This window comes from Hoplias malabaricus, chromosome 1, assembly GCF_029633855.1.
Source record: "Hoplias malabaricus isolate fHopMal1 chromosome 1, fHopMal1.hap1, whole genome shotgun sequence".
In the NCBI taxonomy this organism is placed as follows: Eukaryota; Metazoa; Chordata; class Actinopteri; order Characiformes; family Erythrinidae; genus Hoplias; species Hoplias malabaricus.
The window spans coordinates 27,188,465-27,210,620 of NC_089800.1; the positions used below are offsets into that span (position 1 = coordinate 27,188,465).

The 22,156-nt window shown below is 38.8% G+C and overlaps 2 protein-coding genes across 8 annotated transcripts in view; both read right to left on the bottom strand.

Annotated features, from left to right (window-relative positions):
• Positions 1-1,581: 1,581 nt before the first annotated feature.
• On the bottom strand, positions 1,582-18,426 carry brca2 (BRCA2 DNA repair associated). 3 transcript variants are annotated; one of them, XM_066661018.1, is made up of 27 exons: positions 18,287-18,426; positions 16,578-16,659; positions 16,183-16,416; positions 15,413-15,485; positions 15,259-15,308; positions 15,141-15,169; positions 14,929-15,046; positions 14,778-14,833; positions 14,523-14,601; positions 13,690-14,421; positions 9,822-13,445; positions 9,520-9,612; positions 9,376-9,439; positions 8,885-9,288; positions 8,270-8,460; positions 7,964-8,151; positions 7,392-7,562; positions 6,391-6,745; positions 5,835-5,990; positions 5,526-5,673; positions 5,086-5,195; positions 4,114-4,315; positions 3,556-3,722; positions 3,262-3,400; positions 2,887-3,140; positions 2,335-2,466; positions 1,582-2,200 (listed from the first exon to the last, which is right to left on the bottom strand). In XM_066661018.1, exons 2-27 carry the CDS (start codon positions 16,609-16,611, stop codon positions 1,853-1,855), a joined length of 8,151 nt encoding a protein of 2,716 aa, XP_066517115.1. In that variant the 5' UTR covers positions 16,612-16,659; positions 18,287-18,426; the 3' UTR covers positions 1,582-1,852. The 3 variants fall into 3 exon arrangements, with proteins under 3 accessions (XP_066517115.1, XP_066517124.1, XP_066517133.1); XM_066661027.1 differs by lacking the exon at positions 18,287-18,426 and adding an exon at positions 17,458-17,590; XM_066661036.1 differs by lacking the exons at positions 1,582-2,200; positions 2,335-2,466; positions 2,887-3,140; positions 3,262-3,400; positions 3,556-3,722 and adding an exon at positions 3,856-4,027.
• A 1,080-nt stretch (positions 18,427-19,506) lies between these two features.
• frya (furry homolog a (Drosophila)) overlaps positions 19,507-22,156 on the bottom strand; it is a 92,975-nt gene continuing 90,325 nt past the window's right edge. For all 5 annotated transcript variants that reach the window (XM_066661077.1, XM_066661059.1, XM_066661050.1 and 2 more), the window contains one exon: positions 19,507-22,037. In XM_066661077.1, coding sequence (XP_066517174.1) covers positions 21,779-22,037 — 259 coding nt within the window. In that variant the 3' untranslated portion in view covers positions 19,507-21,778. The remainder of the gene's footprint in view (positions 22,038-22,156) is intronic.

Here is a 22,156-nt window from a genome sequence, read left to right on the forward strand (position 1 = left end):
GAGAAGTTGCGGGGCAGATGGAGAAACTATCGTGTGTCTCCCTCATCACCAGAGCCCAGTTTCGGTCTCCTACAACGCCAACCCCCCCCCCCCCCCCCCCCCACACTGCCTTTAACGTTTCAGTCCCAATTCAGCAAAGCCCTGGGAGAGAAGTCAGTGGTTAGACTAAGTGCACGGATTAAGGCAGCTCAAACAGGCTGGAAAGAGGTCTATGGCTTTTGCTTATGAGAAGCACTAATACCTTTTGAGGCCTTCTGAATTTTTTCTTAACTGCTGGAAAGCTCCTACATGCTCCTCTGAGGAAAAAAAAGATCTTGGTTGAAGATTTTTTTTTATGCAGGTTTCATTCAGTCAGTACAGTATTGTGTGAGATAACATCCATAATTCACAAAACTCTTAAATCACAGAAGTCTACTTCAGAGATGTAGAGAATAGAAAAGCTGCAGTCTGGGTAATTTAAGGCACTGTTCTGTTTTAAATCATGTGATAATACATGGAGAGGAAGGGGAAAAAAAGAAAGAAAAAAAAACTAAGTTTAAACAAGTCTCACGCTTATTTTGCAACTCAAAAACTGCCCTCTAGTGGTTGTTCACAAGAACACAATATAATTCACATTCTGATATATCTTTATAAAGCATTTTGTGCAAAACGTCAGGGAGGATTCACAACTGTCAGAGAATATACTTCTTAAAATTATTCATCATTTTCTGTATTAACTGGAGTCACGAGTATTTTCAGAGCTAACCTCAGGCAGAAACATGCCAAGTCAACTCTGGAATGTGGGCGATATGATCAGTGTCTGCAAATCAGGGTTTCTGCTGCTCTCATCAACGGGGGATCCACAGCTTAGAATAGAACAGTGCTTTCCTTAAAATTAGATAATAGATGCGAACTGTGGAAAGAAGCCAACGGTGGCAGTTAATTGAGACTGTGGACTACAAACCGACATGTCTGTGGTTTTCTGAGACATTTTTTTTTTAACAAAGGCAGTGGATTATGGGGTTGCTTCTCAAATTTGGGGGGAAAAAAAAAGATGAATGCTATATGGAGTAAAGCTTGCTGTGGAGAAGATTCTGTATTTTAGGAAGATAAATACGTCTAACGTGCATATTAGGTTTTATTGGACATGACAGCTGCGTTGATGAAAGAAAGGAATTATTTGCCCAGCTTAGTTCAGCTAAAAAAGTCTGACAAACCAGCAACCACACAGACTATAAAAAAGTGCCCACACACCAGCAATTTCACTTTTCCGAGATTACAGATTAACTTATTATATGTTATTCTGTTTACCACACCCCAAACAAACAAGTCTCTTTCCCTCTCACACTGTGGCTGTATAAATGCAGAGGTTGTGCTGCCACCTGGTGTTTAAATACAGTATGATCTCAGAGCAAAAATTCATTTCTCTAATTCTTAAAAATATTAATAGTGATGTTGTTAATATCGAGCCATCCCTTAACAAAAAAGATATTACACATTTCTATGTCTTCAGACGCAAAGGCAAAAGGAGTAATCTGTTTTGAACCCAAAGATATAAGACGTCAGAAAATAAATAGAACATTTATTCAACTTTTCTGAAAAATTGTTCAAAACAGCATACAAACAATGACAAGGCAATCCAAACTACCTCTCGTGCAATTTCAACGTCATCACAGTAGAGACACAGTATTTGGGGAAAAAAAGAAATGTGAACATTTTTTCATTAAAAATCTCTTAACGGACTATGGGAACGCAACACGGTTGCAATACAGTTTTTATTTCAAATCACTCTTTCATGAGAAAGTTCAAGAGTGAGTCTAGTTTACTTTGAGATGCTCCTAGTAAATCAGCTGGCCAGCCTCTCTGTGTCTGCTTAGTCTAGTAGTGTTTGGGTATTGATCATGGCCAGTTCCTCATCGTTTACCCATTGATCCTCTGCAGCTGGGGAAGCATACCTACTGCTCAGGGCTAGATCTTTATGCGTCTGCTTGGGGGTCCCGGACCTCCTAGGAGGGTTAAATATCTTCTTCACACTCGGTGAGGTGGCGATACTCAGAGGATTGAGAGGTGGAGGAGAAGGCACACGTAACAAGTAATCTATACCTCGCTTTCTTTTTGAACTCTTGGAGTCTTTGTCCTCAGAGCTCTGGACTGTGGGTGCAGGGGTTTTCCTGGACACTGGCGTAAAAGGGGAGAAAACCCTCGACTCCTTAGGTGTCACCTAGACATAATAAGGTAATTTAGGTTTTCATATATTTCAAAATACCACATGCTATTTACATTGAGTGTAAGCTTCATAACAAATGGAGAAACATTTTCAGAAACATTAAGTTTTAAAGCAATAAATAAACCCACATTTATTTTACAGCTTGGCTTTGCCATGGACGGCAAACCTAGAGTTCTCGGGGACTGTACAGACTTCAGGCTCCCTGGTGGAATCAGGTTTGAGAGCTTGTCCTCAGCAATTGTGAAGAAATGCTCATAGTTCTGTAGGGAAACACACAGTTGAAACACAGATCTGGTAACATCAACTATTCGGCCAAAAAAAAATAAAAAATAATGATAAAAATAAGTAAGTATGAGGAAAACCCTTTTTGAGTTTGCAATAACATGGCATTCTTTTTCCTGGTTTTAAAACATATATCATTAGCAGAACACTGGATATCGTATCTCATATACACTGAATACTATGTTTATGTTTTTTTTGTGTGTACCAGACAATATAATTTTATTGAATAATATTATTGAATTTGAGAGAGTGCTAATCAATCCAATAAATCTAATAAAACATTTATACTATCATTAGCAAATAAGTCAGACGTTTGATGATGAATCAGAAGCATGGTAAATGCAGATTCATGCAGACTGAATATTTTATGTACTTTATGTATAAACTACAACATTTACCTGTACAAAAGTCTTGAGATGGGCCACTGCTTCCTGCAAGTGAGCTTCTTTGGGGTTTACAGAGAACAGAGCTTGTTCTCCAGCATAAAGTATTGGAACAGGACCAGAGAGCTCCCTCAGCTGCAAGTTACTAATAGCTAGAAGAGCTAATGGCTTCACCAGGTCCTCCAGAGCTAGCTGAGACAGGCTACTGAAGCTCCTCACAGAGATAAAGTCCAACTTGTCATCCACCAAATACAGCAACGGAGAGGGACCTGTTCATACAGTAAAGTCACTTTGGCGATATTACACACACCATTATCCAAATGAATTTGACATTTCACACTGTTTATGTTGCATAATGTAATCAATTTGCAAAGAAAGTAGAAAAGAAACCTTGTCTGTCCAAGACAGAGACGATATATCCCACAACATCAACCTCTCCACATGGAGAACTGAACGCAGCGTTCTGAAGATCTCTGAAGTTTGTTAATTGTCTTGCAGGAAAGTGGGCATTTGACCATTCTGAAGAAACCTGTTAGAATAAGATTTAAAAATGTATTGAGAATGGCTGTAGAAGTGTGATACTGGACAACAGCAATCACACTCCAAACTATCAGAAATTCCTAGATGTGCCAAATTTTTGTTGTGGCCATAACATTAGTATTACCACCTATACCTCAGCTTTACCTCCATGTCCTGGAACTGTGTTTTCTTGGTGGCAGTGAGCTGAACCGCGGCTGTACCAAACCGCTTCTTGGTCTCTGATGTGGCCAGATAATAAGCCTTGTATCTGTTGCCCTCTCTCAGTAAAGAGCGCAACTCCACCGAAGGCCTCCAAATATTCAATGTATATACTATAAAACACACACAGACATCCAGTTGGTTGGGCCTCATAGGTTTAGGATGACAGGTAGAAAAAGGTTTATATTAAAATGAAGCAAAAACAAATGTTCTGTCCAAACTGTAAACGGATGATACACGGTAGAATTGAGTTTTTCATAATAGACAAAACACCAGTTTATACTGATATGCATTTTCATTCTTTCATTCTCTGTAACTGCTTCATGTGTTCAGTGGGCGAGCCTACCCAGAATCATTGGACACACAGGCAAGAACACACCCAGGACAGAGCATCACCCACACACCCAGTCACTCTCACCTGTGGACAATTAATGCTGCATGTAATTCTTTTTTCCCCCTTTTACTGTCATGTCTCCTTGAAATTGTGACAACTGTTAAACTCACTGCAGGTTCTGTGCAGGTCGTTGAAGTCAGTGATGGCGAGTTTCCACACTGGTGTGACATCTCTGTTGCGACAGCCACCCTCTGCTTCTTCAGACTCCTGCACGGCCCTGCGAATACGCTCCTGCAACTCCACCTGCTTCCGCTCAGTAAGACTGCGCCTGTACCTGCTCAGAGCTTCCATCTGCACTGCACTCAGGTGTGACTGAACAAATAACATGCAAGTATTAATAACTTCCTTTAATTTGCTTTAAAGCTAAACTAGTGGAAATCATTTTCCAGTGCAGTGGTAATGCAATTTTTTACCTAATCATCAACCATTCAAGTTGTGTAAAAAGTTTCTATATTTAAAAAAAAAAAAAAAAAGCAATTCATGCATTTTAGCCCCCACCCCGAAAGTCACACATTTTGCACTGATATATGTTTACAAAACTCTTAAATTTGTAAAAAAAAAAATAAAATACATGTAGCATTGTTAAAAATAAAAAAGAAATACAGTGGAAACAGTAATAAAAATTTAATAAAAAAGTTTTAAGTGGTTACATATCGCTACCTTGAAATCGTGACGACTGGCTGGAGGAGTAACACAGGCACCTGCTGTATGACGGGAGGTGGGGGTGGGTGGAATAACGGAGGGGTGAATGTGGGGAGACGAAGCGTAGATACGGCTTAACTCAGCACAAATTTCGATGTCTGCTATTTACACTAATGCTAAATTGCTAAAACTACAATTTGCTAATCTTAAAAGTTCACTCAAGTCTGGACGCGCTGGGAGACTCGCCCTATTTGGGGCCAGTGGCCATTTCCAGCCGCCGGCTCGGCAGAGGCTCAGGTTTGTTTCTAGAGTCATGGTTCGTGGGTGGAGGCAAAAATATTCAAATGCCTGGTTCGTATCTTGGAAAGTTCGTTAGTATAGGCGTTCGTAAGTAGAGGTTTCACTGTATATACCAAATCAGATTACAGTATCAACTTTACCTCCACAAAAGCTGGATCACTCTCCATCGCTTCAGAAAGCTCCTCTCCATCCAACATTTTCTCAATCTCATGGCGACGATACCTTCGTCGTCTTCTGGTTTTATTCTTTTCTGTAAAATCCAATTTAAAAAAGTAAGATAGTAAAGTAAATTAAGTAAAGAAAGTGCCAGATGAATGTATTTTTATAGGGAGTTCCAAAAATATGTGGCATAATTTTGTGTTTAGCTATTAGCATATTATTTGGGAGTCCAGGACTATGATGCACACATAACGATTTTATGTTATTTTCCTCATTTTGAACACTTGATTAAAAAGTGAGGAAAAGTGAGGTGCATGAAAAGCTGGGAACATTTTAAATGTTTAAAAAATGCAATAAATAAATCCTAAAACAACTAAGCAGTCAGTAAGAGTGTTCTCTGTTTCTGTCCAAAGGCCATTACCTTCCTCCTCATTCTCAATCTGTGCTTGCATTTTAGAGAACAGGAGCTCCATAGCTTTCTGCTTTTCACTGCTATGGCGCCTCGCCTCTCTGTCTTCAGCTCGCTCGTTACGAAACACAAACACTCCACCAGCCTTCTTCTCCATCCACTGTTTAATGAGAAAATTTTAATGTACTAATTAAACAAATAAACTAAATGGACAGTGCTGAAAGCTCTTTTACTGGTGAATTTCTTGGCAGGACACAGCCATGCTGTGTGGGGAAAAAAAAAAAAAAAATCTTCTGTATAAAACAGAGGGAGATAGAGAACCTGAGTGGGGTAGCTCCTTAGCACAATGATGTCCACACAGCCCACCATTCCTCCATTAGGGTACAGTGAGGAGAGTGGGAGATTGAATGGTCGAGGGTCTTTATGGAAGCCAAGCTTGGTGTCCCAACGAGCTCGTCTTGTGCTGTTGGCTGAAATCTGAAAACCATGAATATGTCCCTTTTACAAAAAGTATAATGGTAATCGATGTCTGAATTGTTTCCTCTAAAATTCAATACATTTATAGATTTCTTTACTTTAGTGATGCGATGGCTGCATGATTATACTGGATTAACAAAATAATTGAGTAAATGTTGTCTTTTTACTTTACGTCAACAGTTGGGCATTTACATAATGGTTCAATGAACCTATGTATCTTCTATACAACAATATTCAAAGATGTACACACATACATTGTCTCACTGTTCCATAGAAAAACCATTTATTTCTAAACTTAGTCCCAGAATAAAGCATAAAATTTATAGATGATAACAAATTTAATGAACAGCGGCAAAACTCTTTTAGTTTCTGCTCATGGACTCAAAAAATACTGCCTTACCTTGAGCATGAGTGAATCAGGAGCCTCCAGAGGAGGGCAAGCATCCTGAGAGCCAATCAGCTCTGCCCCGTGGATTACAATTTTCTCTCCAACTCGGAGGCAACCCTTTTGCAGCAAGACAGAGAGTGGAGGGTCCAGCAGTGCTTTAATGGAGTACCAGCCATCAGTAAGCCATATAACCACAGCAGGTGACTCTTTGTTTGCAGTGTCCACAGCTTTCTCTGACCTCTCTTCAGTGCGGTCAGATTTGGCAAAGCCACACACGCACAAAACTAAAGTCTTGGCTGGAGTATCATCCCTTTCTATGATCTTCTTCAGAGCTGATCTCAGACTGTGATCCACTTCAGTGTCATATCTGAAATGAAATATATATTATACATATTAATTTAACAGTGTATCTCAAACTGGGCTTGTGTGGAGCTATTCTGTGCAATAAGTAGTTGCAGATTTGTATTAACTGCATTGTTTAAAATAAATTCCAGTGGAGTCTGTAAGGAAATGTGTGTCAGAGTGGGGGCCTCGAAAATATTCTCATCTACAAAAGGGGGCCATAAGTTTGGAATCCACTGGTTTAGCACATTCATTACTGTATTACTTGAGAGCAATATGCAGTGTAAGAATTAGTAATATTATTGCTATTTCTGTTGTTTATTTGAGGTCAATCTAATTTGTTGTTTGTTAGATATTGCAATTTTTCTTTTATTATTATTTTGCTTTGGTCTATATTTTTCTTTACTTACAACTCATTTAGCTTTCAGTAAAGCATATATTAAATCTTCACTATGAACTTATTACATTTTATTGACCTGGTGTAGGATTTAAATGGCCAATGAAAGATGATTACAGGAATGTTGTGGTTGTAGGTATGATGATAGTGGGGTGGGCCATATGTAAAACTAGTGGATTGGTATATGATATCTTACATCTTATCCTGTGTATAACAGCAATAATATAATCATGTTAAACACATAGCCATCTATTTCTTAGGCAACAAACGGTACCTGAGTTTAAGCTGTAGAAGGACTTGCTCTGGTGTGAGGCAGCGACTGCCCATCACTTCAGGGAAGGCTCTTTCCATGCAAGCCCTTTTCCAAACAATCCACCGGTAGTGGTTAAAAACCCATGCTTCGCTTATAAGGTTTGGGTCAACACCAGGGCTATCACACAATGCTCTGAAAAAGAATAAATAAATGTTTGCTGTATGTATTTATCAACTACAAAGACTGAATTCTTTACCATACTTTGTGTTCTTGTTTTTAGCTTTGTTTTGCTCATTTTAAAATAAAAGTTAAGATATTACACTATGGAAAATGAATAATAATCATTTCTTTCTCTCAAACGTTTTACAAAAACACTTCCAAGTTTCATGAAAGATGTGATCTTGTAGGGTGCTTAAAATTTACTTTCCAATTAGAAAATAATGGTTTAATTTGTTCAAGCACCCACTTTTCAACCATTGACATACGCATGTAGATCAATAGCTTCATATGTACTTAATAAACCTTTCAATTTTTATGGGTACCCAAATACATTCTGAGCATTGACAATAATTTATATCATCTCAAGCCCCCACCTGTAGAACTCCTCCTTGCCCATGGTTCCTTCATTATTTGGGATCAGCCAGCCACCGTCAGCCAGCTGGACACCAGTGTATTCAATGAAGACCTCACGTTTGAAGAAGTCATCAAAGCGAAACCTGAAAGACTCTGCATTTTCAGCTGTGATCTGGGAGACATTGCAGTGTACACCATATTGGTATAGCTGAAAGACAAACCATAAAATGTCTCGAGCCTTGCAGTGTTTTTTTTTTCAGTGCAACACCTTTGAAATTAAAATTAAAATAAATATATAAAATAGGGAGTAAAGTTTAAAAGCACACCTCTTCCTGAGTGTGCTGAAGTGGGCACTTGTATTGCACAGCCACTCTTAGTGACATCCTGGCCACCCCAGATGTCTTAGCCAGGTAAAAGCTTCCAGGCAGAGGATGAATGGTCTGACGCTTCTTCTTTCTGATTCTCATGTCCTGCATGTCTTGTGCTAACTCCAAGGACCGCTGCCAGGTTTCAGTAACTGAGTATACAAATACATAATTTGAAGACCCAAACACAACATTTTAATAAGCTATGTGTCTTAAATTAACATATTACACACAAGTATATATTTTTTAATTCTTAGTTTTAGTTATTTTCAATATGCATTATTAATATATAATTACCAGTTACTTAAAATACAGTACCTTGTACAACAGAAATATTCCTACTTAACACGTGTCTTCCCCATGATACCCGGCAAAGAGTTAGTGATGCAATGGATATTTTGGGTACTCATGGGCATATGCATAGGATACTTCACATATTATCCTGGGTATAATTTCAATTACTAAATAAAACCATGCTCAACTGTTAAAGTAAATTTTTTATAAGGGTGATTTTGAGAACAAGTTTGGGTACTACAAAATATCATCTACATTTTTCATAGTTGCTACAAGCGTTACCTTCTTCACTAGTTACAGGCGTCGGATCTTCTAAATTCTCTTCTTCATTGACTTCTTTTTCTTTCATCTCATCATGTTTCTCAACTGTTTTAGGCTCCACCTCTAGGGCAGCCATGTTGTGTTCACAACCAGAGCTTGAAGAAACCGCGTAATCAGCATCGCTAGGATTTTGTAGTGAACGACTTATATTTTTAACAGTTGCCAAAGTGTCCTTTTTAACTGGTGGAACAAAAACTTTGGGCACTTTGGCGTCATGTCTTGAATCGCAATGTGTCTGTGGCTCTGGCTTAATATTCTTTCGAAATGGGGGTACAAACACCACTGCCTTTGAATTTGATGGATCTCTTTTTTGATCATTTGAAGTCTGAATTCCTGGGTGGACAACAATTTGGTCCATGACATTCCTGAAATGGAGAAAATATTACTAGAAAATATTGAAATCATTTTAAATACAAGCTTATGATCCACCATCTTATACTTTAACAACTCACCTGGATGGACAAGTGACATTTGGCTTTAAGTTGTATTTGAAGGCTCTTCTGTCCCTTAGAGTTCCTATAATGTGATGCAAAATGTAAATTAACTTTATTGCAAGTAACTATTTTCACTTCAATTAATTTAAAACTGAAACTCACCATTGGGACTACTTTTCACAGAAGCACAGTCTCTGGAGGTGTCTGAAATCTGTTCAAACTCTGAAATAAGCCTTCTTTTCAAAGGAGGTTGATCTTAATACAGAACAGAAGGAACACAAAAAATAAAGAGTCAAGATGAGTCTCCAATCTTATCCACAAGACAAGCCCCGGGCTTAATTCAATTAAGCAGTCTTCAATACACTAATCAGCTTTGCACCTGATTACGTAAAATGATGCCAACACAGCCCTTTGCGAAAAGGATTGGCCAGGTATGGTCAAAATAATTATTTCAAAAATTATACCTGTCAAATCATCACTGGACAAGCGCTTTCTTTCTCTTGTAGTAGCCTCCAAGGATCTCTGCTGTGGGACAGCATTTTCTGTAATTCCAGGGTCCTCCAAAGGTTTTACCAGCGTGTGCTCATTAAGATCATCCTCTAACAGGGCTTTAGTGCAGGCCATAGCTTCCTGTTCTAAATATTTCTGCTGGGTCATGGTGCACTCATTAATATTTAAAGAATGACAATTCAGCAGGGAAGAATTGTGTATAGCTTGGGATGAAAATAATGCAGTAGCATCATTTGTCTCTCCAATCTGAACACTTCCAGTCTTGATGATTCGAGGCTGCTCATTACAGTCTCTGAATATTTCAGAAGCTACCTGGAGGGCTGAGTTTGACACAGACACACCTTTTCCACTGGCTGTGCTGAAACCAACATTTCCAGTCTTGAAGGTATATGATTTTGGGTTTCCATCTTCATATTTTACTTCAGAACTTCCAACATTAGGTGGAATGCATTTATTCACACCACTCAAGCATTTAGTGTAATAGCTTTTCTGTTGCCCTCTTTGTGTTGTCAAATGATTTTCTGTCACGTGATTATCTACTGAATTGTCATCACAATTTGCAAACATAGCTTTAGCCTTTTTCATTGACTGTTCTGATACCGGCACATCTTTACCACTGGCAGTGCTGAAACCTCTAATTTGTTTGGGATCTACTACTGATTTCTTTTCAGAATTTAAAAAGGTATGCTCAGGTGCTAAACCATCTAATTCACACCCAGTAAAAAGACTCTTGGCTTTTTCCAGTGCCTTGTCAGATATGGTAACATTCCTTCCCCTTGCAGTACTAAAGCCCCTGCTTTGTCCTGGAAAAGTGGTCTCTGTTTTGGAAGTACCCTCCTCTTCTGAAATTTCCATCGTCTGTGCACAAGGTGAAGCGTCATTTGAATTGTCAAACACAGCTTTAGCTTTCCGAAGTGCTTCTGAGGAAACAGATACCGTTTTACCACTTGCTGTGCTGAAACCACAGCCAGGCAGAACAATCTCAGTTGAGGTTTTAGTGAATTCCATTTTGACATATTTATTCAAAACTGTGGGTTCTTCATTTAAACTTGCAGCCTCTTTGTTCAGACTGTCTATGTCAACCGAATGTGCCTTGTTTCCCACAACTGTCTTGAAGCCAAGGTGAGCCATCACACTTGAGTTGTCTCTTTTGCTTTGAGAATGATCTTCAATCTCAAGATCACAGTCTTTGAAGAAGGCCTTTGACTTCATAAATGCTTTTTCTGAAAAACTCACTCCTTTCCCACTAGCCATCTTGAATCCATTGACAAATAAGGGCTGGCTTCTTTCAGCTTCAAGATCCAATTTTGCACTTTCTTCCTTTGATTTAGTCTCATCTGAGCTATTCACACTGCTATTAATGTCTTTGAAATAGGCTTTTGACTTATCAATAGCGCTTGCTGAAAATGGTCCCACTTTGCCACTGGCCATTTTATACCCTTTATTCTGTATGGATTTTGAGCTGTGACATCTACTTATTTCCCTTCTTAGTTCAGAGCAATTCTCAGGGTTTTTCTCTTTATCTTTTAAGGACTGATCTGGCAACCCTGAATCATGACGTGCACTGTCTAATAATGTAGAGCGATTATGTAAAGAAGTCTTTTTTGAATTGAGAGTTTTAGTGTCCAGAGAGGATTTTAATGAGACAGCAGCGTCATAATTATGAGCTTCTTCAGAGTTTGTAACTTCATTTAGAAGATTCTTTGCTTTCAGAAGAGACTTTTCTGATATGTTTAATTGCTTCCCTCCAGCTGTACTAAACCCAAAGTTCACAGTGTTTACCTGACGTAAATCTAATTTCTGATCCATGCTGCTTTGAGCATTTTCCAGATTTGCTGTGTAATATGTTCGAGTATCTGTTTTTACCAAGGTTTTATTTTTACACAGACTGCCTTCTGTCTTTGCTTTAGTGATTTTCTCATAATAAAGTAACCCATTGTTGCAAGTCACAAGTGAGGGTTCTGTTGCATTGTCATGCACTGGATGCTTTTGGACTACACATTTTTGCTCACCCTTAAGATCAAACATTTCTTCACATTGCTCCAAATCTGCAAACAGGCTTCTTGCTTTGCAAAGATATTTTTCAGAGATGCTCACAGAATTTCCTTTTGCTGTTTTAAAGCCAATACAAAACTTGCTTTCTTCCATTATCTTAGTCTCACTGGCTGTCTCTTTAACATCTGGCAAAATGTTGTCTGTCAAAGAAACGTATGAATCTTTTGTATCCTGTGGAACATGACATGACTTGATATTATTTATGGTTTGAATAAATACCTCTCCATTCTGAACACAGTTTCGGGCAGTATTGTGCTGTTTAAACAAAGTTGGTTTTGCATGGGGCTTTTTGGACACCTGTTTTTCCAGGTCACAGTTAAAACTATCATCAAAGTCAATACCAGAAATAATATCAGGATCCCACTCTTTCTCCATCCGAGTGTTTTCTAGTGACTTGGAACTAGGCTTTGCTTGTCTAAACTGAGTAAATTCATACTGGCTCTCTGCCTCCTCCAACATAGTGCAGAGTTCTGTTACATCAGCTTTTTGTGATGCTGTCAAAATACAATTTCCCACAAAAGCATTATGGTCAGAGTGGCTGCTTTTCAAGTCACATTTAGGAAGTCTGCAATTCCTCACATTTTGGAATTCTGATGTGCCGGTACTTGATGAATGAAAATCAAAGTTGTCTTCCTCCAGCTGCTTAAAAATGTCTTTAGCTTTCTCAAGATTAACAGAGGAGACCTTTATGCTGCTGTTAGAAGCTGTTCTGAAACCAGATTCAGTAGTTTGTAAAAGAATAGATCTAGGCATATGCTCCGCAGCTGCCTTTGAGCTTCCATCTGGTGTAAAATCTGCAGCTTCCATTCCAATTTTTAATCCATGGCTGGACCCTGACTTGTGGTCACTTACAGGACTTGCTAAAATGAGGTTTTGAGATGCTTCACCTGGTTCAGTGCTGACCGCACTGGTCATTTGTTGTTCCAACAAATAATCTAATGTTGCTTTGGCCTTCTTTACAGCCTCAGGAGAGACCAATATAAACTTATTATTTGCAGTTTTAAAACCAGGATGAAGATTAGGTTCAGTATTTCCACAAGATATAGTTGCTGCTCCAAACTCAGAAATGTTGGTATGGAAGCCACTGTCAGGTTTTGTGCTCTCTGTTACTGACATGTTTGACAAGTTGATGTATTCTGTCACAAACGCTGGCTGTTTTGTGCTGTAAAAGTCTTGGTGGTCTACCCCACCGCATTGTTTTTCACATTCTTCTTTAATAGCCGCTTCACTGGTTTTCACTGTCTGAGTCGTGCAATTGGATATAATGAGGCCCTTGTGGTTACCCCCTGTATTTTGTGATTTTTCCAAGTTCATTTCTTGAGTAAAATCTTCTGCAAATGCTTTGCAGAGCTGTGTCATATCAAGGCCATGGTCCATGTTCAGGGCTCCTGGATTATCTTGCTTAACAGTAGTATCTCCCTGCTGTTCCAAGGCCTTTACGCTTGCTGTGCTAATATCATCCTCATGGTGTTTGCAATCATTTGCAAAAGAGGTTTCTGTGCAGTGTTTTTCAGTCAAACAATCTGTTGAAGAGAGGGCAAAAAGACTGAGTGGAAAAAAGCTGAAGTTTGACAATTCAAACTGGGGTTCTAAGTTAGTTACACTGAGTAGAATGTGATCAGACCAATAACACAGTTAAACCTGTTTTAACATTAAATAAACCCTAATATCACATTGTGACCACAGATGGAGCTTGAGAAATTAGAGCTGCTCTGTGTGTTTAATAAAAACCTCAGCTAAAATAAAAAAAGGGAAAAAATGTCTTACCAATAACTAAAGGAGAGGATTTCCCTGAAGTCATGTTCAGTTGTCTTCCTGTAGGGGATGGAGATGGACTCTGCACTCTATAAACAAACTTCCTGGGTTTTCTAGAGAAGGTCAGCAGAGGAGATGCTGCCAACAGAGAATTTCTCAGCTGAGATTTCTCTGGACAGCACTTGAGATGCTCAGCAGTGCAAGAAGAAATGCTTGGCTGTGTATCATGGTCTCTAACATCAAGCTGTTCTGAATCACGGTTAACTGTTACAATATTAATGTGCTGATTTGCTAATGCAGAGTCACAGTCTTGCTTTGCCTTACAGTCTTGCACATCAGATAAACTTAGGGAAGCACATTGTGAAAAGTCTTGTTTTCCAAGTGGACTTGTTCCAACAGCAGATGATGTTCTGGACTGGTTCAGATCAGGATCCACCTTTAATGCAAAAGTCTGATCTGTAGAGTGTTCTGATGTGAGAGGAGGTGGTTTGACTTCCTTAGAGACACTGCTGTCTCTCTTCTTAATTCTTTCCTTGGTTTTAACACGCCGCAGTGCTGAGCTGCTGTTGTTGAAGAAAATACACAGAACATCCTCTGTTCCATCAAGAATGCTCTCTACTGTGTTGCGAACAACACTGTCATTTATTATGTCTGGTACTGTTTGTTTCCATACACCCTTCACATGGTCAAAGGACTCATCCAGTCTCTGTGCATTAACCTGGGCATTGCCATCTTCTAGTGTTGCTGAAAAGAAAAAACCTCCAATTAAAACATAAAATTTTATTTCAAACCATTACAATCATTTTGAATCAAGGTAAAAAGTTACATTTTATTATAAAACAAACCATTGTGTTGAGCAGTGGATGTACTTTCAGAAGCTGATCCTGTGTCTTTTGAGAGTGAGGGAAAAAGTTTCCGTACAATCTTTATAGAAAGAAAGAAATAAAGAAAGAACAAAATATTTGGGATAAAAACTAACATTTTTATTATGATGTAGAATGTGATCCGCTATTTAATTATTTAAATATGAGAATTATAAATAACATTTTTATAATGTTATATAAGGAAATCTCAGATTGAAGAAGTTGTGCACCACTTACAATGACTTCTTTTTCTTTAAGTAAACTTTCTGGTGAAGTTTGGGTTTCTTTTTTGGCTGATGAGCAAAGACACAAAGATAAAACACTTAATTCAAAAGTAAAAAATCCATCGTCTTAAAACGAAATACTAAAACGCAGTAGCCGGGCTTACTCAAGATAACCGTTGGGCTCATTGCTGATGGTGTGTTGAAGGAACTGCTCCAAGACAAATCAGGATTTAACTGGGCTCCCAGGCTCTCTGAGATGCGTTTTGCCGATGTACTTTGAGCCTAACAGAGATTACATTTATGAGTAATGCAGTCTTTCTTGTAACTTACATTTACAACTCCCGTTTTCCTACTGAAAAAAAAAAGTTTGTCCTACCAGAGAAGTTTTAGGTGTGTCAAGCAGACCTGTGAAAACAAGTACAAGACATTACTATACTGTATATGTGTAAAATATAATGTATGAATAGTAAATATTTTCTAATCTAGATACTTACCAAAGTAGTCAATTTTCTTCTGTGATTCACAGTTCTTTTCAAATCTCTGGCTGAAAATTCAAAGGCAGAATGAATTTTATAGTTATACATTTACAAGAATTTCATATCATGCTTAAAAACATTTATTTTTTTTATATTATACCTTTACACTTACCTGTCTTTTGCAGAGCCAAAAAGGCAAGGGCTTGAGTCAGTCCATGGGACCGCTGCCAGTGGTGACTGCATACCTTATTATGAAGAAAAAAAATATGCTTTTGAATTAAATGTTGTTTGTAGCTTCACCTAGGCTCTGACCAAAATTTTCCCAGTGACAGGGTTGATACTAAAACTGCTGTACCACTTGGGAGCCCCAGAGCCCTCACATTCTACTGTGACAGCTGGTAACTAGGCACTGGTTTACCAGTCATGGGTTAAACCTCAATGATCAGTGGTTCTCCTTCTGAGTGATCATTTCACAGCTAAAGGAGGTTTTGATGCTCATTTGGACCTGCATTTCTGAAAAGCTGCTATGTGGCATAACTATTGATAAAAAGCACTGTATAAATGTAATTTTGAACTAGAAAATACTCTTGGAACAAATTAAAATCCCACAAGTGAATCACTATTAGAAATTCTTTTTTTTTTTTTTTTTTTTTCCTTTAAGATCAACTTTAATCTGCTTCTGGGAAAGCAGCCTTAGAGGCTTATGATGACCTTGGGATAAAAGCAGAAAACAGAAGGCAAGGTTTGGTACTGGATGAGATTATGGGAATGGGAGATGAGCAATGAGATGGCTTCTGATGGCTTCTTTACATACTTACTTCAAACAGATGGATTAACACAAAACAGATTTTTGTACACTGCAGAATTAAGAAAGCATCAGCTTTCCTTTTACAAAAAGCACATTATGATTACATACCTTTTCTATTTAAATCAATGTATTACCTGGGCCTGGAGAACACATGAGAACTGAGTCAGGAGATTGTGGTCCTCCATGCCTGAATATTCTAGGGGTCGATGACATCTGAGTGTCCAATACTGGTGTTTCCACTGGTGCCTTGTACATGCCTTCGTCTGTGCATGATGACTCCCCCTTCTGCAGAGCACCTGGGCAGTGTCCATCTTTAGATGTTTTTGCGGTCAGCTCCTCAAACCAATCTGATCTAAGTGGCCCAAGCTCTTTACATAGAGAAACCAGTGGATGTGTTAAGAGGGTAAAATATGTAATGTGGTAGTGAAAATAAAGATGAACACAAGTAGCCAGTTGCTCAAACTAGACTAGATATAAATAATCCATATCTGAAAAACTGGTCCAATATAAAAGTATCTTATTTTATTACCTGCTTCAATCTGATGAAAGAAGTTTTCGATCATATTGTCCAGTGTTGATCAGTGCACACTCTGAGATGAATGCAGGTTGGTCTATGGTAAGATTTAGTAGAAACATAAAAATATTAAAGACTATTAATAACAAACCCTTGGCTCTTAAGTGTTACAAATTACCACATAACAGCCATTCCTGCTCAAGACCTTACCACTAGACTATTGCTTTCTACATCGAGCTCTACAATCTTAAGCTTTGTGCTATTAGTGTTAAAGTTTTAAAGACACACTGTTGCCTGCTGCTCGTCTGTGTTAATGCAGCACTGTTCATTCTTTGATTGGTCTTCTGTAACAGCTTCCTCCTGGTGAGAGCAGTATTGAATTTGGAGCCTACCCAAATTACTGGCCAAGACAAGAACACCCCCCAGGCAGGCAGCCAGTCCATCACAGGTCAACACACACTCACCGATTCACTCATGCACAAACACCTGTGGATTGTTTCGTACAGCCAATCTACCAACCAATATTTGTTCTTGGATTGTGGGAAGAAACACCAACCTCTTTACCAACAGAGGCTTGGGGCAAGGTTTGAACTCAGGACCCCAATATCCTGAAGCTGTGTAACAGTAACAATATTTAGAGTGCCACCATGCCCCTTAAGCAACTCTATTCTGTCCTTTACTCAAAATATCTGCAAAATGTGAAAAATATGGGCAATAAATTTGACTTCAAATCGACCAGTTACATAAAGACTAATGACATAACCCTTTTAGACTGGATTTTATAAATATTTTAATTATACACAAATATAGACATAGAGTGGTTCCCCTATGACAAGTGACATAGTGTTAAGTAGTAAGTAAAAATAAGCACCAGACTAAATATATTCAAACTCACCCATCACTGCAGGGCCAGGTAATGTTTGGAGATGATAGTGCATCAGACAAAGCAATGTTGGACAGTGGAAAGTGTCTGTGACCAGAAAATGACTAACACAAACTGTGCAGCAACAGATGAGCTACCGTCTCTGACTTTGCATCAATATTTGGGACCAACATGGTGGGTGTTCCAGAGTAGCCAGTGAGTGGGCACAATTTTGAAAAACTCCAGCAGACCTACTGTGTTTGGTCCACTACTTCCAGAACAATGCCAATATTTTATTTAGCTGTGTGTCCTTCCTGCCAAGTCACCGTTTTCTCCTCACGCCTAAAGACGCAGAAACACCACCAACAAAAACTAAAAAACACAGCTAACACCGAGGAGACACCGAGTGTTCGACTGTCTAGATATATTTGCAAACTACACGTTGCTCTGGACACCATGATAACGTATTTCTCACTGAAAAATACTGATTTCTAAACTATGAGGTAAATGAAATGGGTAAACAAATCTTTACAAGGGAAATCTGGGGCTGAGTATCAAATGGCCCTACGTAGTTCACTTTGTAGGGCACAAAGTATAGCTTGTACACCCAAATAGCGGCGAACATGTTTGAAATGAAACCGTTCCTGTTAAATATATATTAATAATAATTCAGGTGTCCGTTTCTACTATTTAGGACCCTGTCTGAGTATAAACAACCATAGCCTGTACACATTTGAAGTGTACTACACAGGGCGGAATGGGCGATTTGGATACAGCCGTAAAGTAGTGTTTTCTAGCGAATTAGCCACACTAGCTATAAATACGATACTGTGCCGAAAAGACGAAACATAAAGTACTTCACCGTCATCAAGGAAGACATGGATGTGTAGTCTTCTGACATGTTGTTAAGTGGTTTATAAAGGTAATATTTCTTAGTTTCTGTATTTAACCGCTATATTAATTCTCCTCAGTTCACACAGTTCAAGTCCTCCCTCTCTGTCCTTCGCTTTCGCCGCTGAGGAAACTCCCGCCGATAAACGCAGAGCGGAGCCGAGAGCCAATCAGAGCTGAGTGTTTGGCAGAGGGCGGGATCGAAGATGTATTCAGGCGAATCAGAGCACTCCATACTGACAGCGGATTTAAAGCGACAGTCTGAAAACTGACGTGTAGCGTCTACTAAGTTAACTAAAAAACGCAAATATTAATATACGTTAAAACTTATTATTACCCCCCCCCCGAAACTGATCTCTGTTAATCAGAATTACTTATTTAGATGTTTGTACAAGGAATAATAAAAGTGGTTTAATTGTAAATGTACACCTTCAAATTAATAACGTGCAAATCTATGCATGAACGCCTCTATCTTTATCCGCCCTCGACTTGCCTGAATGGTTGATGTCCTTTTTAGTTCCTTAGGTTTGTAACCCAAGATACACTGGCTGTCTGAATTAACCTCTTTGGAACAGTAGTTTTCAAGCCGATACAAAGACATTGAGTTGACTGCTTATTTCGCTCATGATGCGCCTTCTAGTGTTTAAACACCAGTAGTTTACTGTATTAAAGTTAACATCTATCTACATGTTTATTTTGGATACATAGATATCATAATAAAAGAGCATTAAAATGTATTTTTGAAGGTTGGGTAAAATAATGCAAATATCTATATAGAACATATATTACTGCGCTTTTTTTGGAGAATTTATGAAAATGAGGGGTAGGACATAGTAGGCGAAAATACCAGTCTTGACAGCAGGGGGCGACTGAAGCATGTCCTTTTATAACGTCCTTTACTCGCTTAGGTCCTTTAAACTTTAGAATGATTCGGATCCTACACAAAACCATTGGCAGAAACACAAGCATGACAGGCTTCAACACACTCACCTATTCACCGATACACAACTTTGGACAATTTCACACACTAACTCTCACTCAGACCTGAGGACAATTTCACACACTACCTCAGTCACTCAAACCTGAGGACAATTTCACCTAGACCTGTGGAAAATGGCGAGTGACGAGTTGGGCATTGAGCTCAGGACCCAGAGACTCTGGAGTCAACAGCGTTTACTGAGACAGGGTGCATTCTTTATTATTCAACATTTTATTGTATAACAGAAGTTTCAAGAACAACTCAAAGAAAAGCACAACTCAAAAAATGTTATTTACAGGATAAACACTTGTCATCTCAAAGCATCGCAGGTGTGTTCTGTTCACAGATCTGCAGAGTCCACCAGCAAAAACAGAACAATAATAAAAATACAATGTTACAAGCAAGGGCTCCACTCTTAGTACTATGTACAAATGTGACCTTCAGTTAAAATAGTCTCTTTATATTCATAAATATCTCTAGTTCCTCTTATAGTACATAGATTTGCATGCTTGGCCATTTTTAAAGGGCATGTCTTCATTCTATAAAACCAGACAATCTAAAGCATGGTGATTTCTTGCAAATATAAATACATCTCCTATAAGCCACCAGTAGACAATGCAAACATTTTAGACTGACAGCATCTTCATTAAGTATCGGATGACCTTCCTCAGCATCCGGGTCTTTCAGACAGTAGCACTGCAGCATATGTGTAAGTGTGAGTGTGTGTGTGTGTGTGTGTGTGCATGCATGTAAGTTAATGGATTGAGGTGCTCATGGATGGTAATATCTTTTCCCACATTCATATAAAAGTCAGCTTCATTCATATTCAGCATAATTCCACCCGCTACATTGTATTCAAGTAGCCCAAAGCAGTAGAGTTTCAGAACATTCTTTCAAAGATACAGTAAAGAGTCTCTCCACGATTTGTGAATCATTGCACGTTTTCCCTTTAAGTTCTCAATGGTAGACATGGGCATCATAAAGCTTTGGTTTCTCTCATCCGTTGCCTGCAGTAAAGAAGACGCTTCTGTTTAAAGACAGGAAGCATATCCCTGTTTAGTCATGGGTATGAGTATTAGTGCAATAAAAGCCAAGGTGTCCTTTATTCAGTAACACTTTACTGTAGTAAAGCCACTGTAGCCAGTGCACATAAAGCTGCATGACCCCCACAGAACACCATGACAACTCACATGAACCTACAGTAATACTTGTGTATTATTTCTTCAAATAAGTGTTTTTGTTGAACATATAATTGTAATTCTAACATTCTCTTCTGTCATTTTATGGTTGCACAGAATTACAAATTTGACCATTGTCATTTTTTTCAACAAAATATACATTATAAGTAAATTATAAGTAATTAAAAATAATGAAGTAGTTTGAAAAAGGCAAGTGAGAAGAATTCTCACTCTCATCACTGCATTCATTATGAGTTCCATCAAGTAAAAGAAGCTGCAAATGCATGGGAATTGATTTGTTCTGTTCTTGGCAATAGTGTTGTATCCAAAGTACACGTGAGTTTGGTTTAGACGTTTAAAAATGGTAATTTTAATGTCAGCACGAATGGACTGTATTAATATTAATTTTTAAAACTATGCAGCAGCTGTAATAAACTGAGAAAAGGTGGAAAATATTTCAATTGTGAATTACAATTATATGTTACAAAAAAAAACTTTTTACATCTAACAAATAGGTGGCATGTATCGTAACTAATTCAATTATTTTAAGTGATATTTTTGTAACACTGGCTTGTGTCATAACACTATTTTGTCACTGAACTGCCTGTGTTCATGAATGTTAGTAGAGGTTCATCAGTCATCACGAATGGCTTATGAGCACTATGCTACAATAAAGTGCTACTGTTTATTTTCTTTTACTGAAGCCTCCACAAGTTTCCCAGCCACTGTTTTATGTATGACGTAAGAGATCACCCCAGAGCAGGGGAAAAAGCTCTGATGGAGAGATGCTTCTGGGGCAGGACACAAAAGGCAGCAGCATCTCCAGTTTAAGAGGACGGATAGCATAGAGGATAACACCACTGCTGTGCATATCCATTATGGAACGCCTCGGACATATAACGCCTCGGAGTCCTTGAGCATGTTTCCTAATGCTACACTCTCATGGATGGTTTGTGATGTCACTGTCGGAACGCATTGTGTGTTATACACAACGTATTACTGACACATCCGATGTAATTACAGCACATCTTTGCTTTGAAAATTCAGCGTGTGTGTCAGCAGTTAAACAAAAAATACATACTGTAGATGTATTAAAAATAACACTATAACACTGTTGTTTTTAACACATCACCCTTAGAGACTGTTCATCCATACAGAAGCTTATGCTAAATATATGTATTTATATACATTTAAATAAAAATATTCATGGACAGAGGGAAGCCCTGGGCTAGGTCAAGAAGAGCAGCGGTCAGCGTCAGTCAGCAGCATTTCAGTAGAGAGCAGCAGCCCAAATTCAGCATGCGGTTTAGAGGCTGATTCCAGCCACGCTGGAGTCCGGCAGGTAGGCGGTGATGGCCCGGTAGCCCTGAGCCCGGCGAATCATGTCCCGGATCTCACAGTTCAGCTCAGTCAGCCGTCCACAGGCCTCGGTCAGATCCTGCCTGGAGCCCACCAGAGCAAACGTCCCTGTCTGCCCCAGGGTCTGGTGCCGGAAGTAGATGTTCAGGAGAGTCTGGGTCTCGTTCTCTGAGCTGCTGCCAAAAATGTCACTTGGCCACATTCTCCTGCAAAACATAAGGGGTGTGATCTCAGTGTCTTACTCAATTTAACATTCATAGCATTTGGCAAACGCTGTTATACAGACATGTCTCTACACTATCCTGACTTCTAATCAAGCTGCACC

Coding starts and splice junctions, on each gene's coding strand:
- brca2 (XM_066661018.1), bottom strand. CDS start 16,611: ATGATCGAAAACTTCTTTCATCAGATTGAAGCAG. Junction 3,723..4,113: donor CGACCTGCACAGAACCTGCA/GTGAGTTTAACA, acceptor TGTGTTTTATAG/TATATACATTGAATATTTGG. Junction 2,467..2,886: donor ATCTCAAGACTTTTGTACAG/GTAAATGTTGTA, acceptor GTTTCCCTACAG/AACTATGAGCATTTCTTCAC.